A 17774-nucleotide genomic window follows, 5' to 3' on the forward strand; every position below is an offset into this window, starting at 1 on the left:
ACTCCCCCACCCCAGGGAAAAGACCTTGTCTTGTTATCCTATCCATGCCTCTCATGATTTTATAGACCACTATAAGGTCACCCCTCAGCCTCCGATGCTCCGGGGAAAACAGCTCCAGCCTGTTCAGCCTCTCCCTTTAGTTCAAATCCTCCAACCCTGGCAACATCCTTGTAAATCTTTTCTGAATCCTTTCAAGTTTCACAATATCTTTTCGATAGGAAGGAAACCAGAAATGCACGCAATATTCCAACAGTGGTTGGAATGTCAACCAATGTCCTGTACAGTCGCAACATGACCTCCCAACTCCTGTACTCAATACTCTGACCAATAAAGGAAAGTATAGTACAGAGATAACTGAAGCCTCTTTACATACTTGTTTCTCAATTTTCCACTGAGTATTAGAGTGTTTACAATACAATCCCAATAAGGTGATCATCCTTTTCTTATTTCTCAGTTCCACCCAAATAACTTCCCTGGACGTGTTTCCAGGAATGTCCTCCCTAAGTGCTGTAATGTTGCCTCAATTCTTTTTCTCAACTTTACTTTGTAACAGTTACTTGTCACCACAAGAATGAAGTGGCAATAACTGGAAGGGGTTCCATATTCAGTGAAGAAGTTGGGTTACACATGGTCAAGGAACCAGGCTTTCCAATCCAGTGAAGGCTTTGAGTGACATTCTAAGATTCTGCCACAAATGCGTTGTATACAATATTAATATGATGCTCAGGTTTGAGATAACCGTTCATAGGCAGTTTTGCTTCAGAGCTTGTGTTTGGAACTGGCTGATGTCTCCTTACACCTGTAAGGAGAGCTTTTGTACAATATACCTTCACCAAACAAAATCCGTATTATTCCAATGCCCGAATCACCAGTACCAGATGCTTTTCTTGGTTGTAATCTCTGGATTTTACTGCTAAACCCTCATCCGATCCAGCTCTCTCTCCCATCTCACGTTTCCCAAGACACTTCTTCAAATGTTCCTCTTTGACCAAATGTTTGTTCACCTATTCTATTAGCTGCTTACGTGGCTCAGTCTCTAGTTGTGTTTGGGAATATTTCTGCATGATTCTGGAAGGCATGAAGACAACATCTATTCCAGTGGTGGAGTAGGTGGAGTTTGATGTGCGACGGCATTGTTTAAATGCATGAATACGATAAAACACATTCGTGTTCCTTCCAGAAAGGCTGCAGCTTGTTAACTTCTCTCTTTTATTTTTCTCTCTCTCGCTCTCAGCTCAAAGGTGAAGTACATTGAACCAATCAAACGGGAGGGACCTAAGGTAATGCTTTCAGCTTATGTCACACTTTGTAACTGGAAGTTGAGGTAGACTCATAGCATCGTAAAGCCTAGAAACAGATCCTTTGGTCCAGCCAGTCCATGTCAACTGTAATCCCAGATTAAGATGGTCCCACCTGCCTATATCCCTCCAAACATTTTCTATTCATGTACTAATCCAAATGTCTTTTCAATGTGTTGCTCTTCATTGCAAATAAATGTTTCAAAACCCTTTTGCCTAATCAAAGTCATTGACTCTTGTTGGCTTGCTTAGGCAATTTTAGCAATCGTTCCTATTGTGAATGTAAATGGAAGGCGCCAGTGTCTGTGGAGGGCATCTCGGCTGCACGCTATTGTCCTTGGCTATTGGCTGCATTCTTGTTTAACAGGACTTATTGAAAGCAGATCTAGAGATCAAAGTTCTGATTCTCCCCTCCCTAGTTCGGGTTGGATGCTTGTTACAACAATGCCGTTTATCTCTGGTTGGGGTAGCCAGCTGAGTAAACCAGGAATTGATGCAAAGAATTACTGTTGAGAGTATGGCGCTGGAAAAGCATAGCAGTTCAGGCAGCATCCGAGGAGCAGGAGAATCGACGATTTGGGCAAAAGCCCCTCATCAGGAATCAGGATGCCCTAGAATGAGACAGTGCAACACTGAGAAATGCCTTCATCCACTGCGCTGTTACCCAGAATGCAGACACTCTGGAGACCTATAGTAAACTCATTTGAATTTGGTCAGCATTGAACCATAATGTGCCCCAGGTGCTTCAGTATGGGAGTTCACAGACTGGTCATCCTACTGTTAACAGCAGTAGTCTGAGAAGGCTTATGGCCATGCCCAGAGCCCTGCTGTGTAACATGGAATTGTAGAATAGTGTCATAAAATCCTTGTAATACTGTAGCAGGTGGTTCAGCCCATTGAGTCCACACCAACTCTCCGAAGAGCTTTCGACCCTGGAATCATTCTGCTGGAAGTGAACAATTGCATAAAAGGGACTGTGTTGTGGGACTGAAGGCAACAACAGATTTTTTTTGAAAATATGTGCTAATTATTTTTGCGATGTATTTTTTGCAGTGGGACCCATCCAGGCTGACTGCATCAACCACATTTGTGCTTGGGTCACGTGCTAACAAGTAAGTTACAGGTGTGCATGTTTTGCACAGCCTCAGTAAGAATTTATCAATGACTGTTTAGAGGGTCACCTGTTTGGCACTGTATACAATATTAATATGTATACAATATTTTAGGGTTTACAGGAATGTGGTGTTCAGGCCACAACAAGTTCAGTCTTATTGATTGGCAGAACATGTATGGGGGTGCTGAATGGCCTGTTCCTAATATTTCATGAGTTTGTTTACCATTGCCTTCCTTTTCACTACACTGAGCTGGTTCTCCCAGCATCAATGTTCCATACTCTGATATCCTGTGCTCAGATCTCTCACTCTAATGCCTTCACACGAGTACGTGTTATTGAATACACCAATGTTTGTCTGTATTTGATCTCGTGTTTCTTGCACTCTCAAAATGAGGACATCTGAGTTGGGAGTTGGAATGTCATTATTAATGTCTCCAATCAATCCCTTCCAAAACCAGTACAGCATGGTGTTAGATAGAGTAAAGCGGTGTCAATACTGTCCCTCATCAAACATTCTCAGCACAGTGTGGGGTTAGGTACAAATCAAACTCCAAATCTTGTTTGCACTAAGCATCTGTCAGCATAAAGTCAAACATGGTGCTGTAACTGATAAAGAAGGCAGAGCCAGTATTCTTAGCTGTGTTTTGATGCATTGGAAGAATTGGTGAGAGCCTGTTTTGATTCCAGTGGGACCTCTTATTTTCATTTTGTGGAGCAACTTTCTTGTAATGACCACTGAGCAGGTGGGATTCTGCTTGGCTTCATTACCCTCGTATTGACAGCTATAAAAAAGGCTGCACTTTTTAAATGACTGGTACAACCTTTTGAAAAGGGGTGCTGCAGAATTGAAAATCTTCCCTTGTATTGGCAAGTTGCCTATGATAGTTTCAGCGTTACTAGGAGTGTCTTTACTGATGTGTGATCTGGTTCTTTGTGTAAGAACAGCTATGAGTAAAAGGAGGGAAAAAAAATTCCAGTGCTCACTGTTCTGTTGTGCTACTTTATTGTGGACATTACACTGGAACCTGAAGTATTAGCTGTAGTTTTCTGTAACTCCTCTGTACTGACCTCCATAAAATTGGATCCCAAATGTAGTAAGACTTGCGTGACTAGATATAAGCTACTTCAAAACTGTTCTGTTCCTGTGAATTAACTCTTCACGTTCTTTTTTGTTCAGAGCCTTGGGAATGGGTGGTACCCGTGGAAGAATCTATATTAAACACCCTGAACTATTCAAGGTAAGAGCGAATGGAGCTCAGACTCTGAGAGCAGTCTTACTACATAATTGCAATAATCAGCCTTCAAAATTATTGACAGAGTTTAAGGGAAGATTATCAGAGTTTTGTATAGTTTTGTTTCTCTTCCCTAGTGTTTATGAAGTGAAACACTATTTTGTGATGTGGTCAAATCTCTGTTTATAGCTATTAGCTGAGAAAGAATTAATGCTGTTCAGGGTTAACTCTTGTTCATGGGCTACTGAGAAGATGTGTTGAGTTGAGGATGAAGCAGTATTCTATACAGGTTTATTATAATCACCTTCATTCTGTAAAACTTAGCTTTAGGAAGTCCTTGTTCCCATCGGCTTTTAAAGCCACCTTCTCAGTCAGTCCAACTTTCAGTAAGGTGCGCTTTTCCAGCCACTAGGTGTCTGTGCCTCAGCTGCCTTTTATAATTTCATTCTTACGTTGTTGTTTCATTGTCCCAACCAAAAATATATCAACTTTACCTTCTCTGCCTCAAAGATCATCTTTCTCATACCAGGTTGGTCTACCCATACCAACCTGTCTGTCATCTTGAAGGTGAACGTGAGGAGTGCAGATGCTGGAGATCAGAGTCAAGATTAGAGTGGTGCTGGAAAAGTGCAGCAGGTCAGGCAGTATCCGAGGAGCAGGAAAATTGACACTTCGGGCAAAAACACTTCATCAGGAATGAGCTTTTGCCCGAAGCATCAATTTTCCTGCTCCTCGGATGCTGTCTGACCTGCTGCGCTTTTCCAGCACCACACTAATCTATGTCATCTTGAAGTCTACCACGATCTTCCCCACAGTTCACTACATTTGCAAGGCTTGGAATATTCACAGATTTCAAAATTTTGCCCTGTTTGCTTGAGTCACAGTCATTAATACAGATCAAGGAAAGCAGGCGTCTCAATACTAAGCCCTGGGGGACCCCGCTGGGCACAGTCCTACATTCCAAAAAAAGGCTATTCTCTTTCCTTTCACTTAGCCAGTTTTGTATCCATTTTATTTCAGCAATGTTGGAGCCCAATAAGTGACAATTTATCAAATGCCTTTAGAAAGCCAGGTTCTCCTTCTCAACCCTTTTTTCCCCTCATTGGAAAATTTAGCAAGTCTATTGAATACATTTAGCCTGGAGACAATTCGGTGCTGGCTTTCATGAATTCATCCACGTTTATCCATGTGACTGTTAAATTTTGTCCCAGATTATTCTATTCTAATACCATCCCTACCATGGAGGTTAGTGTCTGACGTGTAGTTGCTGTGTTTGCGCTAATGCCATTTTTTAAAGCAAGAGTGAAACATATGCAACCCCCCAGTCCATTGGCACCAGCCTTATATTGAGGAGGTTTGGAAGTTTGCAGATACCACCTCAACAATTTCTGTTCTTAATCCTCATTAGAGAGTTGGTGATGAGATGGTAATGTCATTGGTCAAGTGATCCATGCTAATGCCTGGGACGTTAGTTCAAATCCCCATAACTAAACTAATTTTTAAAAATCTGGAAGAGAAAGCTAATCTTAGTAATGGCGACCATGAAACAATAATTGTTGTAAAAAACCTTCTGGTTCACTAATGCCGTTTCGGGAAGGAAACTGGCTTACATGTGACTCCCAGCTCATAGGTATGTGGTTGACTGTTAACGGCCCTCAAATAGCAAGAAGCCACTCCATTCAGTGCAATTAGGGATGGAACAGAGAAATGGCAGAGAAGCTAGATGATGACTCTGTATCTACCTCATGAAAACACAAGAAATCTCTTAGAAGCAAGTGAGCAGGTAGAGTGAAGGGTTGAAGGAGCTTACCATCGTGAAGAATGCTGTACTGGAGAAAATAATGGGGCTTAAAGTTGATAAGTCCTGAGAACCTGATAGTTCACATCATAGAGTGTTGAAGGAGGTGCTAATTGGTAGCCAATGGATAAATGATCGTTTTCCAGTGTTCCATAGATTTTTGGAGTGGTTCCTGCAGATTGGAAGCTTGAAAATGCAACCAACTATTTAAGAAAGGAACACGTAGAAAGCAGGACCTATAGACCTGTTAACTTTTAGTCAGTGGTGAGATATCATAAAGGACATGATAAATGATCAGTTAGCTAAACATGATCTGATGGGCATAGGCAGGATGGATTTGTGAATTAAAAATTATGTTGGAATTTTTGAAGATGCTACTAACAAATTTATTAAAGGAAGTTTTCTTTATTTAATCTCGTTTGGGAGAAGACATCAGATCTCTACAAGGGTAGGAGCTGTCCCTTTTCTCTACAGTTCGGCCTGTGACCAGTGGAGTGCCACAAGAATCGGTGCTGGGTCCTCTACCTTTTGTCATTTACATAAATGATTTGGATGTGAGCATAAGAGGTACAGTTAGTAAGTTTGCAGATGACACTAAATTTGGAGGTGTAGTGGATAGTAAAGAGGGTTACCTCAGATTACAACAGGATCTTGATCAAATGGGCCAATGGGCTGAGGAGTGGCAGATGGAGTTTAATTCAGATAAATGTGAGGTGCTGCATTTTGGGAAAGCAAATCTTAGCAGGGTATATCCACTTAATGGTAAGGTCCTAGGGAGTGTTGCTGAACAAAGCGACCTTGGAGTGCAGGTTCATAGCTCCTTGAAAGTGGAGTCGCAGGTAGGTAGGATAGTAAAGAAGGCGTTTGGTATGCTTTCCTTTATTGGTAAGAGTATTGAGTACAGGAATTGGAAGGTCATGTTGCAGCTGTACAGGGCATTGGAATATTGTGTGCAATTCTGGTCTCCTTCCTATCGGAAAGATGTTGTGAAACTTGAAAGGATTCAGAAAAGATTTACAAAGATGTTGCCAGGTTGGAGGGTCTGAGCTACAGGGAGAGGCTGAACAGGCTGGGGCTGTTTTCCCTGGAGTGTCAGAGGTTGAAGGATGACCTTATAGAGGTTTCCAAAATCATGAGGGGCATGGATAGGATAAATAGACAAAGTCTTTTCCCTGGATTGGGGAGTCCAGACTAGAGGGCATAGGTGTAGGGTAAGAAGGGAAAGATATAAAAGAGACCTAAGGGGCAACGTTTTCACACAAAGGGTGGTATGTGTATGGAATGAGTTGCCAGAGGATGTGGTGGAGACTGGTACAATTGCAACATTTAAGAGGCATCTGGATGGGTATATGAATAGGAAGGATTCGGAGAAATATGGGCCGGGTGCTGGCAGGTGGGACTAGATTGGGTTCGGGTATCTGGTTGGCATGGACGGGTTGGACCGAAGGGTCTGTTTCCATGCTGTACATCTCTGACTCTATAAACCACTTTAAACCTCAGTAGCTTTTGTAAGCTATGGCTTTTAACCAGTAAGCCAAAAATCTTGAAGAGTGAACCAGCCACCCTGTACCTTCTGCCAGCAAGTGGAAGTATTTGGAGAAGGAGAATCAAAGAGCAACATGTTGTGACAAATTAGAAAGGCTCATTTCAGTGAACCATGTGAACAGGGATGACTGAGCTCCCTTTCTAGTCTTTCCCTCTGCCCATCACATCCAGTTTTCTATCCAGTATATATGTGGTAGGGAAGTACTACCATTAAGTCCTCGAAACAACCAATAGCAGCAGCATTGAGGCCATGGTCAGTCAAAATCAACTCTGCTGTGCCAACCACGTGCTTTGGATGCCTGAGTTCCAACGAGGAGGACAAAGGAAGCAATTCAGAGACTCCCTGAATGCTTCCCTCAAGAAATGCAGCATGGTGTCAATGTGTGAGACTCCCTTGTTCAGAAGAACCTGTCTTGGAGGAAGCTCACATATGAAGGACACAATTCTTTGAGAATGTCTTCTGACAAAGGGAAGTCCAGGAATGGAACCGGAGAAAGGAATGCCAATGATCTTGAGGCCAAAGACCAATTCCATTCCTGGAGACACTTGTCAAAAGTGTGGTCGGAGCTGTGTCTCTGGGATCGGGCTCATCAAGGACCCACAGAAACTATAACCAGTAACAGAGTTTCTTAGTGGGCAATCATACTCGTTAGTGAGGGATTGCGGATAGTAGCTGGGGGGGATAGTTAGAAGGGGGCTAATGTTTTAACTAGTGGAATTATGCGCCAATGGTTCATGATTTTTTGACTGTAGCTAGAATCAGTTTATTTGTAATAAATAATAATTCTTGGTAAGTGCAGAAAGTGGCGTGGTTATGTAAAATCTTTAATGTGCGTGACAGTTCTGGGGATGGCAGGGTTTCATTTTCAGTGGGCTACCCCGGTGAAACAAAACACTTTTCAAAACCAAAAAAACCTTTATTTGTTTATTGATTCAACACCCTTTCAGACACTGTATTCACACTGTAATCTTTTTCTTTTGTTTTGTTTGTTCATGGGATTTGGGCATCACTGGCTAGGCTAGATTTTATTGCCCATTCCTAATTGCCCAGAGGGCAGTTTCTTTCCCTAAAGGATACTAGTGAGCCAGCTGAGTTTTCCCGACAATTGACCAAGGTTTCTTGGCCTGCATTCGACACTTACTTCTGGATATTTTTATTGAATTCAAATTCCGCCATCTGTCATAATGGGAATTGAACCCAGTTTCCAGAATGTTAACTTGTTCTCTGGATTAATAGTCTAACATTTTTACCATTAGGTTACCGCCTCCCCAAAGCGTACCTGCTTATAAAACCTTTGTCCTAATGACATAGAAACAAAGAAATGAGGAGCAGGAGTAGATCATGCTGCCCTTTAAGCACACTCAGCCATTAAATATGCACATAACTGATCCTCAATGCCATATTCCAACTTGTTCTCCAAACCCCTTAATACTAATATATAATAATGCATCAATCTTCAGTATATTCAGTGACCTGGCTTTTCTACTCTATGCAGGAGAGAATTTCACACGTTTCCTCATTGCAGTGCTACATGGCCTACCCCATGTCCTGAGACTGTGTTCCCTGGTTCTAGACTCCCCAGTCAGGGAAAGCAACCTCCCTGCATCTAGTCTGTCTGCCCCTGTTAAAAGTTTATGTATTTCAATCAAGTCACCTTTTATCCTTCTAAACTCGAGTGAATAGAGTTCCAGTTGAATACCATCCCCAATGTCAGCCTGGTCAACCTTTGCTCTCCTTTATTGTAAGAATACCCTTTTTTTTGGTGGGGAAACCAAGACTCTGCACCGTACTCCAGATGTGCTCTCAGCAAGGCTCTGATTAACTCCAGTAAGACATCCGACTTCTTCCCTATCCTCATTTCTTTCTTCTGTCTCCTTGCTCAGCTTTCTATTCCTGCCATCCTAAATGATGTTTACATTCACTTTGCTGTGTGAATATATAATTAAGCAGATATGCACACATGCTCCTTAATTTTAAACTCCGATTTCTGCCTTTATTTGTCCAATCTGCACTGGTTTGTCTCATTGTGAACAGAGGAAAGGATAATGATATCTCCCTGATTTTGTAGAGTGTCATAAGTCACTTGGGTTACGCACTGGAAATCAAGCCCCCAATGTTCCTGGCATTGTCTCAAATGTGAAAATGTGTTTAAATGACCAAATTGCCTAATTCAGGTTAAACAAATGTTGTCAAGGTGTCTCTGATTAACAAGAAAAGCAAGAAAGGTACGTGACTTGTTAACTCTCCCTCTTTATGGTCATTCAAGCGGGCATTGGATAGGCATATGGAGGTTATTGGGCTAGTGTAGGTTAGGTAGGCTTCGGTCGGCGCAACATCAAGGCCCGAAGGGCCTGTACTGCGCTGTATTTTTCTATGTTCTATGATACAACTTGCATTTTAAAAAGGGGTAGAATTTCATACACAGGCAGAGACCCAAAGAGACAAGACAACATACAATTATTAGAAATGGGAAAGGGATTCAAAAGTCAGAGAATCCCAGTTCTGGGCACCAGTCCGGATTCGAAATGCCAGAGTTGTTTTGGCTTTCTTTTGACTTCTTCAGAATCTTTGCTAATGATGTAAGGCTATGGATTTGCTGATTCCCAGTCTTTCATTGTGTGGTTGAAGATTTTCCCTTTCAGTGCTTCCAACAAGGAAATGGTGAGTAAGAGCAGCTACTAGGAGTCTCTCTATTCCTACTACACATAGGAGGGAGGGAGAGAGAGATGTGGATGCTTTTTCTTTACTGGCTGGATGCTCCTGCTGAATGGTTCACATATAAGGCTGTAACCATCCACCAAGGAACCAATCAAAGATTGTTTCCATGCTGAGATCTCCTGAAAGATTAATCAAATGTTCATCTCTGGGCAGAATTGTCGAGAACGTGCGAACATGCATGGCAAATGTATCTGGTATTCTCTCCACTGCTTGAGGAGGGCAACATTGTCTGTGCAACTGTCAATATTTCCATTAACTTTTTTTAAAACTCTGAATATCTTACACAGCTTCCTTGGCTTTGAACAGTATCTTTTTCTTGTTTTGTAGTCCACATTCCAAAAAAGAAATCTGTCTTTATTAGTGGCTCATCAAATATTTCCCTAAAGATAATCAAATGCACATCTAAATCTGACTAATGTGGTAAAGAAATCACTGGGTAATAGGAAATGTGTAGAGGTACAATTGAATATGTAATATATTAGTCAGACGCGATGTGGATGTAATGGAATTATCCTTGTCAGCTGAGCCCTGAACAGGTTGAAGCAGAGATTCAATGCATGCTGAATAATCACTTAATTGAACCTAGTCAAAGCAACTGGAGTTCACCAGTGGTATTAGTTCCTAAACCACATGTGTTGGGTAAATTCCTCATAAATACAGAAAAGTGAATGCCCTAACACAGATCCCTACCCATTTTCTTGGTTTGAAGATTGTTTTGATATGATTGATAGTGCCTCACTTCTTTCGAAGATTGATGTATTGAAGGGGTAGTGGTAAGTTCCATTAGCATGGAGAGCTAAATAAAAGTTACAACAAATGGGTTATGTTGACGTCAAGTGATGTTGTATGGGTTTTAATAATGCCCAGCTACTTTGCAAAGCCTTATGTATCAAGTACCAAACTCTGCAGTTCATTTAGGTAAAGTTTGAATATAGATAAGTAGCTGGGAAGAACTTGTAGAGCATGTGAAGACCTGCTTAGGAGAATTTGGCCCAGTGACCCCAAAGATGTGGGAGTGTTTTTCCAATTCAGGATGGGGAGTGGCTTGGAAATGAACTTGCAGGCTTCCGTGTATCTGCTGCGTCATCTTCTCAATGGTAGAAGTGGAGAGTTTGGAAGATGCTGTCTAAGAGGCCTTGATGAATTTCTGTACTGCATCTTGTAGATGGTGCACACTGCTGCTGCGACACATCGGTGGTGAATGTTTGTTGAGGTGTCAATCAAGTGGGCTGCTTTTTGTTTTCTGAAAAGTGTTCAATTTCTTGAGTGTTTTTGGAGCTGCACCCACTCGGGCAAATGGGGGAGTATTCCAATACACTCCAGTCCTGTGCCTTGCAGATGGGTGGACAGGCTTGAAGGAGTTGGGAGGTGAGTATTCCCAGCCTGTGAGCTGCTCTTTAAGCCAGTGTTTATATGACCAGTCCGGTTAATTTTATGGCCCATGGATAACCCCGAAGGATGTTGGTAGTGGGGGATTCAGTAATGCAATCTTTGTCTGTTGCTAGTCTATTCTTAATCTATTTGTTCCCATGAATTTCTCAGATCTCCCTCTTCACCCTTTACTTGGTGCTTTTGTTTTGTAATCCTGTGCTGATGTGCGGGTGATCGGTAGCAGTGGTAGGTTTTCATGTAGATTGTTGCTGGGTTTTTTTTTCAGTACTCTGCTGACTCCCAAGACAAGCACTGGCTCGGAGAGAAGCACCACATGCCAGCCACAGGGGGCAAGATGGTGAGTACTGATGCTCACAACAACAGAAGCAATTCAGGAAGCTGACATTTATCTCGAGCACAACATTCCACCTCCATCTTCATGTCTAGTCTGTGATTGTGTGCCCTGGTGTTTTGTTTTCGGGTGCATCTATAGCTGCCTGAGGTTCTGCTTGTCTGTGTGTCTCTCCATAGTTCTGTCTGTCTGTATTGCCTGGGTGCCTGTGTGTTTGCAGAGACATCTATGGCTGCCTGACTGTCTGTCTGTGTTTGTGTGTACTATTTCTGAATGTCCATGTTTTGGCCATCTCTGTGTGTGTGTGTGTGTGTGTGTGTGTGTGTGTGTGTGTGTGTGTGTGTGTGTGTGTGTGTGTGTGTGTGTGTGTTGGCTCTGCTTGTGAGGCAGAGCGGCCTGTATATGTTTGATTGTGGTTGACTACACTGACAACTTGCTGCCTCGCTGTGTTATTTCTGCTCTTGCTGTGGACCTCTGCAAAGTGCTGCTGGGTAGAGTTAGCTTGGGCTGGTTTGCTGACTGAGTTGATAAGCTGTTTGCAATACTTGCTCCCTTACGACAGGAAGTTGCTTTCCCACTGCTTGCTTTGTGTAAGGGGCCCGGTGAATGGGAGGCCTCCGCAGCGCCTTCCTATGTTATGAGCTGGTGTGAGAGCAGCCTTCCGAAGCAACTGGGCCTTGTTTGAATGGACAGTTGCACACCTTGTATGTTCTGTGTGTTGGGTCGTCTGCCAAAGGTTAACAACAACCTCAAAATATGTTTTATCCCTGACTGGTGAACATCCAAGCTGCTCTCCATTTTCACCTTAGAGGATGGAAACAGGAATGCTGGATGACTTCACAACCTGCCATTAGACTCCATGAACTGGCTTAAGTTAAATAACGCACACACGGCAAAAGAGACAAGACGCTGGAACTCAAACTAATAGTGGAATAATTTTTATGGATTTATACCTCATGGTATTTGAGTGTTTGGTCAGCATTAGTTCTTGAACATGAGCTGAATATGAGGGTTCATGCAGTTTGGATGACTGACTGGTTACCCACAAAGAGTTGGAGCACAGTTTTACACCTTGAAACCATTATCGTGAGGAACTTACTGCTTCCTCACCCGCTCTGGCCTTATCACTTGCAGTGGACTTTCCAAATGCTTGATTGTTCGTAGAAAACAGCATTGTCACAGTCTACCAATCCACATTGGTTAATGTTATAGCTGCTAATACTGTCAGTTCTCAGTAAAGGTATTTGCTTTCCTGTAGCTCATGAGAACTGGAGGTTTCTTATTGACTGTGTATGGGTCAGATATCTAGTCCAATGTCTACCAGCTACAATCAGTTGTGACTTTTACAGGGCTTCTGATGGCTCCTGATATCACTCGAGTTTCTATTATAACAAAGATACCTTAATAACTGTTAAATACGAAACAAGATCCCCATTTCCTGGCCTTCAAGATTCACTCAGTCACCAATTTGCCTCTTACTTTTAAATTCAAGCTTTTTCCCAAGGATTTTGGGATAAAATATCAATCTCATGCATGTCTTTCACATGAAAATTTCTTCTTTTTACAGTCCTGAATTATTTTGTTTTTTTTTCATTTATGGCTGACACTTCTGCTTGTTTAGCCATTTTAGAATTAGAATCCCGACAGTGTGGAAACGGGCCCTTCGGCCTAACAAATCTATACCGACCCTCCGAAGAGTGTCCCACCCAAAACAATTCCATTATATTTACCCCTGACACATGCATCTAACCGAAACATCCCTGAGCACTACGGGCAATTTAGCATGGCCAATTCACCTGACCTGTACATCTTTGGACTGTGGGAGGAAACCGGAGCACCCAGAGGAAACCCTCACGGACCCAGATGGAATGTGCAAACTCCACACAGACAGTTGCCCGAGGCAAGACTCAAACCTGGGTCCCTGGTGTTGTGAGGCAGCAGTGCTAACCACTGAGCCACCATGCCGCTCATAATTTGGGCAGTTGATGTGGTCCTCTTCTCCTTTTACGCGTCACTTGGCTTCGAGGGAGGGGAGGCACAGTCTGCAGTTTGAGCCCATCTCTGGGACAGTCTGGCCCTCACTAAAGGGGTCGTTGTTCAGTGTGTTTGAGGTGTAGTGATGGTGGGCACTGAGTGGAGATGTGAACTCTGACTGAAAGTGTTATTATGTTTAAGGCTTACCTGCTGATAGAAGATGATATTCGAGAGCTCGCAGCCAGCGATGACTACAGGTAAGAGCTTTGGGAAAGTGAAAACTGATCAGTTCAAAGCTTGTTTCCTTCAGGGAGGCTGTGAATGGAAAACTGGGAGATGAAAAACAAGTTTGGCGGAATGAATCATTGTTTTAAAAAAAAAGCAAACCGTTTAGAACAAGTCAGGAAGCAAATGATGCAAGAAGTTGAATAGTGTGTTTCTGAGAGAAGTTATTTATAGAATGAAGATGATATTTTGTGATGCAGTCTTGTGTGATAGGGAGAAGAGGAATAGAATTGATGAGATCTACAAAGATAGGAGTGGGTTGGCCTCTGTGTGGGAGGTCATTACCGTCGCCCATGCTGAATCCTGATAGAGTTTATCGTCAAATGATTGAAGCAACATAAAGAGGGATGCCAGAGGTGAGATGACCCACAGATGTTACATTGAAAAAAACATTGAAGTGTCAGCTCCAAAATTTGACATGGACAGTGTAGAATATGTGGAGCATGAACATCAGACAGAAGTTAAGATGTCCCCACGGCGCCTGCGTGTCGCGGTGCAGTCCCCCCGCGCCTGCGTGTCGCGGTGCAGTCCCCCCGCGCCTGCGTGTCACGGTCCAGTCCCCCCGCGCCTGCGTGTCGCGGTCCAGTCCCCCCGCGCCTGCGTGTCGCGGTCCAGTCCCCCCGCGCCTGCGTGTCGCGGTGCAGTCCCCCCGCGCCTGCGTGTCGCGGTGCAGTCCCCCCGCGCCTGCGTGTCGCGGTGCAGTCCCCCCGCGCCTGCGTGTCGCGGTGCAGTCCCCCCGCGCCTGCGTGTCGCGGTGCAGTCCCCCCGCGCCTGCGTGTCGCGGTGCAGTCCCCCCGCGCCTGCGTGTCGCGGTGCAGTCCCCCCGCGCCTGCGTGTCGCGGTGCAGTCCCCCCGCGCCTGCGTGTCGCGGTGCAGTCCCCCCGCGCCTGCGTGTCGCGGTGCAGTCCCCCCGCGCCTGCGTGTCGCGGTGCAGTCCCCCCGCGCCTGCGTGTCGCGGTGCAGTCCCCCCGCGCCTGCGTGTCGCGGTGCAGTCCCCCCGCGCCTGCGTGTCGCGGTGCAGTCCCCCCGCGCCTGCGTGTCGCGGTGCAGTCCCCCCGCGCCTGCGTGTCGCGGTGCAGTCCCCCTGGCGCCTGCGTGTCGCGGTGCAGTCCCCCCGCGCCTGCGTGTCGCGGTGCAGTCCCCCCGCGCCTGCGTGTCGCGGTGCAGTCCCCCCGCGCCTGCGTGTCGCGGTGCAGTCCCCCCGCGCCTGCGTGTCGCGGTGCAGTCCCCCCGCGCCTGCGTGTCGCGGTGCAGTCCCCCCGCGCCTGCGTGTCGCGGTGCAGTCCCCCCGCGCCTGCGTGTCGCGGTGCAGTCCCCCCGCGCCTGCGTGTCGCGGTGCAGTCCCCCCGCGCCTGCGTGTCGCGGTGCAGTCCCCCCGCGCCTGCGTGTCGCGGTGCAGTCCCCCCGCGCCTGCGTGTCGCGGTGCAGTCCCCCTGGCGCCTGCGTGTCGCGGTGCAGTCCCCCTGGCGCCTGCGTGTCGCGGTGCAGTCCCCCTGGCGCCTGCGTGTCGCGGTGCAGTCCCCCTGGCGCCTGCGTGTCGCGGTGCAGTCCCCCTGGCGCCTGCGTGTCGCGGTGCAGTCCCCCTGGCGCCTGCGTGTCGCGGTGCAGTCCCCCTGGCGCCTGCGTGTCGCGGTGCAGTCCCCCTGGCGCCTGCGTGTCGCGGTGCAGTCCCCCTGGCGCCTGCGTGTCGCGGTGCAGTCCCCCTGGCGCCTGCGTGTCGCGGTGCAGTCCCCCTGGCGCCTGCGTGTCGCGGTGCAGTCCCCCTGGCGCCTGCGTGTCGCGGTGCAGTCCCCCTGGCGCCTGCGTGTCGCGGTGCAGTCCCCCTGGCGCCTGCGTGTCGCGGTGCAGTCCCCCTGGCGCCTGCGTGTCGCGGTGCAGTCCCCCTGGCGCCTGCGTGTCGCGGTGCAGTCCCCCTGGCGCCTGCGTGTCGCGGTGCAGTCCCCCTGGCGCCTGCGTGTCGCGGTGCAGTCCCCCTGGCGCCTGCGTGTCGCGGTGCAGTCCCCCTGGCGCCTGCGTGTCGCGGTGCTGTCCCCCTGGCGCCTGCGTGTCGCGGTGCTGTCCCCCTGGCGCCTGCGTGTCGCAGTGCAGTCCACCCGCGCTCGAGTGTCGCAGTGGAGTTCCCCCGCGCCTGTGCGTCGCAATTTTGTCCCTCTGCGCCTGCGTGTCGCAGTGCCGTACCTCCGCGCCTGCATGTCGCAGTGCCGTCCCCCTGGCGCCTGCGTGTCGTAATACAGTCCCCCTAGTCTGCGTGTCATATTGCAGTCCCCCCGCGCCTGCGTGTCATATTGCAGTCCTCCGGCGCCTGCGTGTCGCAGTGCTGTCCCCCCGCGCCTGCGTGTCGCAGTGCTGTCCCTCCGCGCCTGCGTGTCGCAGTGCTGTCCCTCCGCGCCTGCGTGTCGCGGTGCAGTCCCCCCGCGCCTGCGTGTCGCGGTGCAGTCCCCCCGCGCCTGCGTGTCGCGGTGCAGTCCCCCCGCGCCTGCGTGTCGCGGTGCAGTCCCCCCCCGCGCCTGCGTGTCGCGGTGCAGTCCCCCCGCGCCTGCGTGTCGCGGTGCAGTCCCCCCCGCGCCTGCGTGTCGCGGTGCAGTCCCCCCCGCGCCTGCGTGTCGCGGTGCCGTTCCCCCCGCGCCTGCGTGTCGCGGTGCCGTTCCCCCCGCGCCTGCGTGTCGCAGTGCCTTTCCCACCGCGCCTGCGTGTCGCAGTGTCGTCCCCCCACGCCTGCGTGTCGTATTGCAGTCACCCCACGCCTGCGTGTCGCAGTGCAGTCCCCCCGCGCCTGTGCGTCGCAATTCTGTCCCTCTGCGCCTGCGTGTCGTGGTCAAGTCCCCACGCGCCTGCGTGCTGCAGTGCAGTCCCCCCACGCCTGCGTGTCTCAGTGCAGTCCACCCTCGCTCGGGTGTCGCAGTGGAGTTCCCCAGCGCCTGTGCGTCGCAATTCTGTCCCTCTGCGCCTGCGTGTCGTGGTCCAGTCCCCCCGCGCCTGCGTGTCGCGGTGCCGTCCCCCCGCGCCTGCGTGTCGCGGTGCAGTCCCCCCGCGCCTGCGTGTCGCGGTGCTGTCCCCACGGCGCCTGCGTGTCGCGGTGCAGTCCCCCCGCGCCTGCGTGTCGCAGTCCAGTCCCCCCCGCGCCTGCGTGTCGCAGTCCAGTCCCCCCCGCGCCTGCGTGTCGCAGTCCAGTCCCCCCCGCGCCTGCGTGTCGCAGTCCAGTTCCCCCCGCGCCTGCGTGTCGCAGTGCCGTTCCCCCCGCGCCTGCGTGTCGCAGTGCCGTTCCCACCGCGCCTGCGTGTCGCAGTGTCGTCCCCACCGCGCCTGCGTGTCGCAGTGTCGTCCCCCCACGCCTGCGTGTCGTATTGCAGTCACCCCACGCCTGCGTGTCGCAGTGCAGTCCACCCGTGCTCGGGTGTCGCAGTGGAGTTCCCCCACGCCTGCGTGTCACAGTGCCGCCCCCCTCCCCCTGCGCCTGCGTGTTGCACTGCCACCCTACCGCGCCTGTGTGTCGCAGTGCGGTCCCTCTGGCGCCTGCATGTCACAGTGCAGTCCCCCTGGTGCCTGCGTGTCGCAGTGCAGTCCACCCGCGCTCGAGTGTTGCAGTGGCGCTCCCCCGCGCCTGTGCGTCGCAATTCTGTCCCCCCGCGCCTGTATGTCGCAGTGCTGTCCCCCTGGTGCCTGCGTGCCGCAGTGCAGTCCCCCCGCGCCTACGTGTCGCACTGCAGGCCCCCACGCCTGCGTGTCACAGTGCTGCTCCCCCCCCCGCGCCTGCGTGTTGCACTGCCACCCTACCGCGCCTGTGTGTCGCAGTGCGGTCCCTCTGGCGCCTGCATGTCACAGTGCAGTCCCCCCGCGCTTGCGTGTCACAGTGCTGTCCCCCTGGCGCCTGCGCGTCTCAGTGCAGTCCCCCCGCGCCTGCGTGTCAGAATGCAGTCCCCTCGGCCCCTGCATGTTGCAGTGCACGCGTGTCGCAATGCAGTCCCCTCAGCGCCTGCGTGTCGCAGTGCTGTCCCCCCCGCGTCTGCGTGTCTCAGTGCAGTGCACTCCTCCCGGCGCCTGCTTGTCGCAGTGCAGTCCACCCACATGTCGCAGTGGAGTTATCTG

At 49.0% G+C, this 17774-nt stretch overlaps 1 protein-coding gene across 1 annotated transcript in view; it reads left to right on the plus strand.

Moving 5' to 3' along the window:
* LOC132822690 (deoxynucleotidyltransferase terminal-interacting protein 1) overlaps positions 1-17774 on the plus strand; it is a 172010-nt gene that overhangs the window by 26830 nt on the left and 127406 nt on the right. Inside the window, exons 8-12 of the mRNA XM_060835943.1 lie at positions 1235-1280; positions 2352-2410; positions 3590-3650; positions 11364-11435; positions 13605-13660. Coding sequence (XP_060691926.1) covers positions 1235-1280; positions 2352-2410; positions 3590-3650; positions 11364-11435; positions 13605-13660 — 294 coding nt within the window. The remainder of the gene's footprint in view (positions 1-1234; positions 1281-2351; positions 2411-3589; positions 3651-11363; positions 11436-13604; positions 13661-17774) is intronic.

The sequence above is a fragment of the Hemiscyllium ocellatum genome, chromosome 15 (genome assembly GCF_020745735.1).
Source record: "Hemiscyllium ocellatum isolate sHemOce1 chromosome 15, sHemOce1.pat.X.cur, whole genome shotgun sequence".
Lineage (NCBI taxonomy): Eukaryota > Metazoa > Chordata > Chondrichthyes > Orectolobiformes > Hemiscylliidae > Hemiscyllium > Hemiscyllium ocellatum.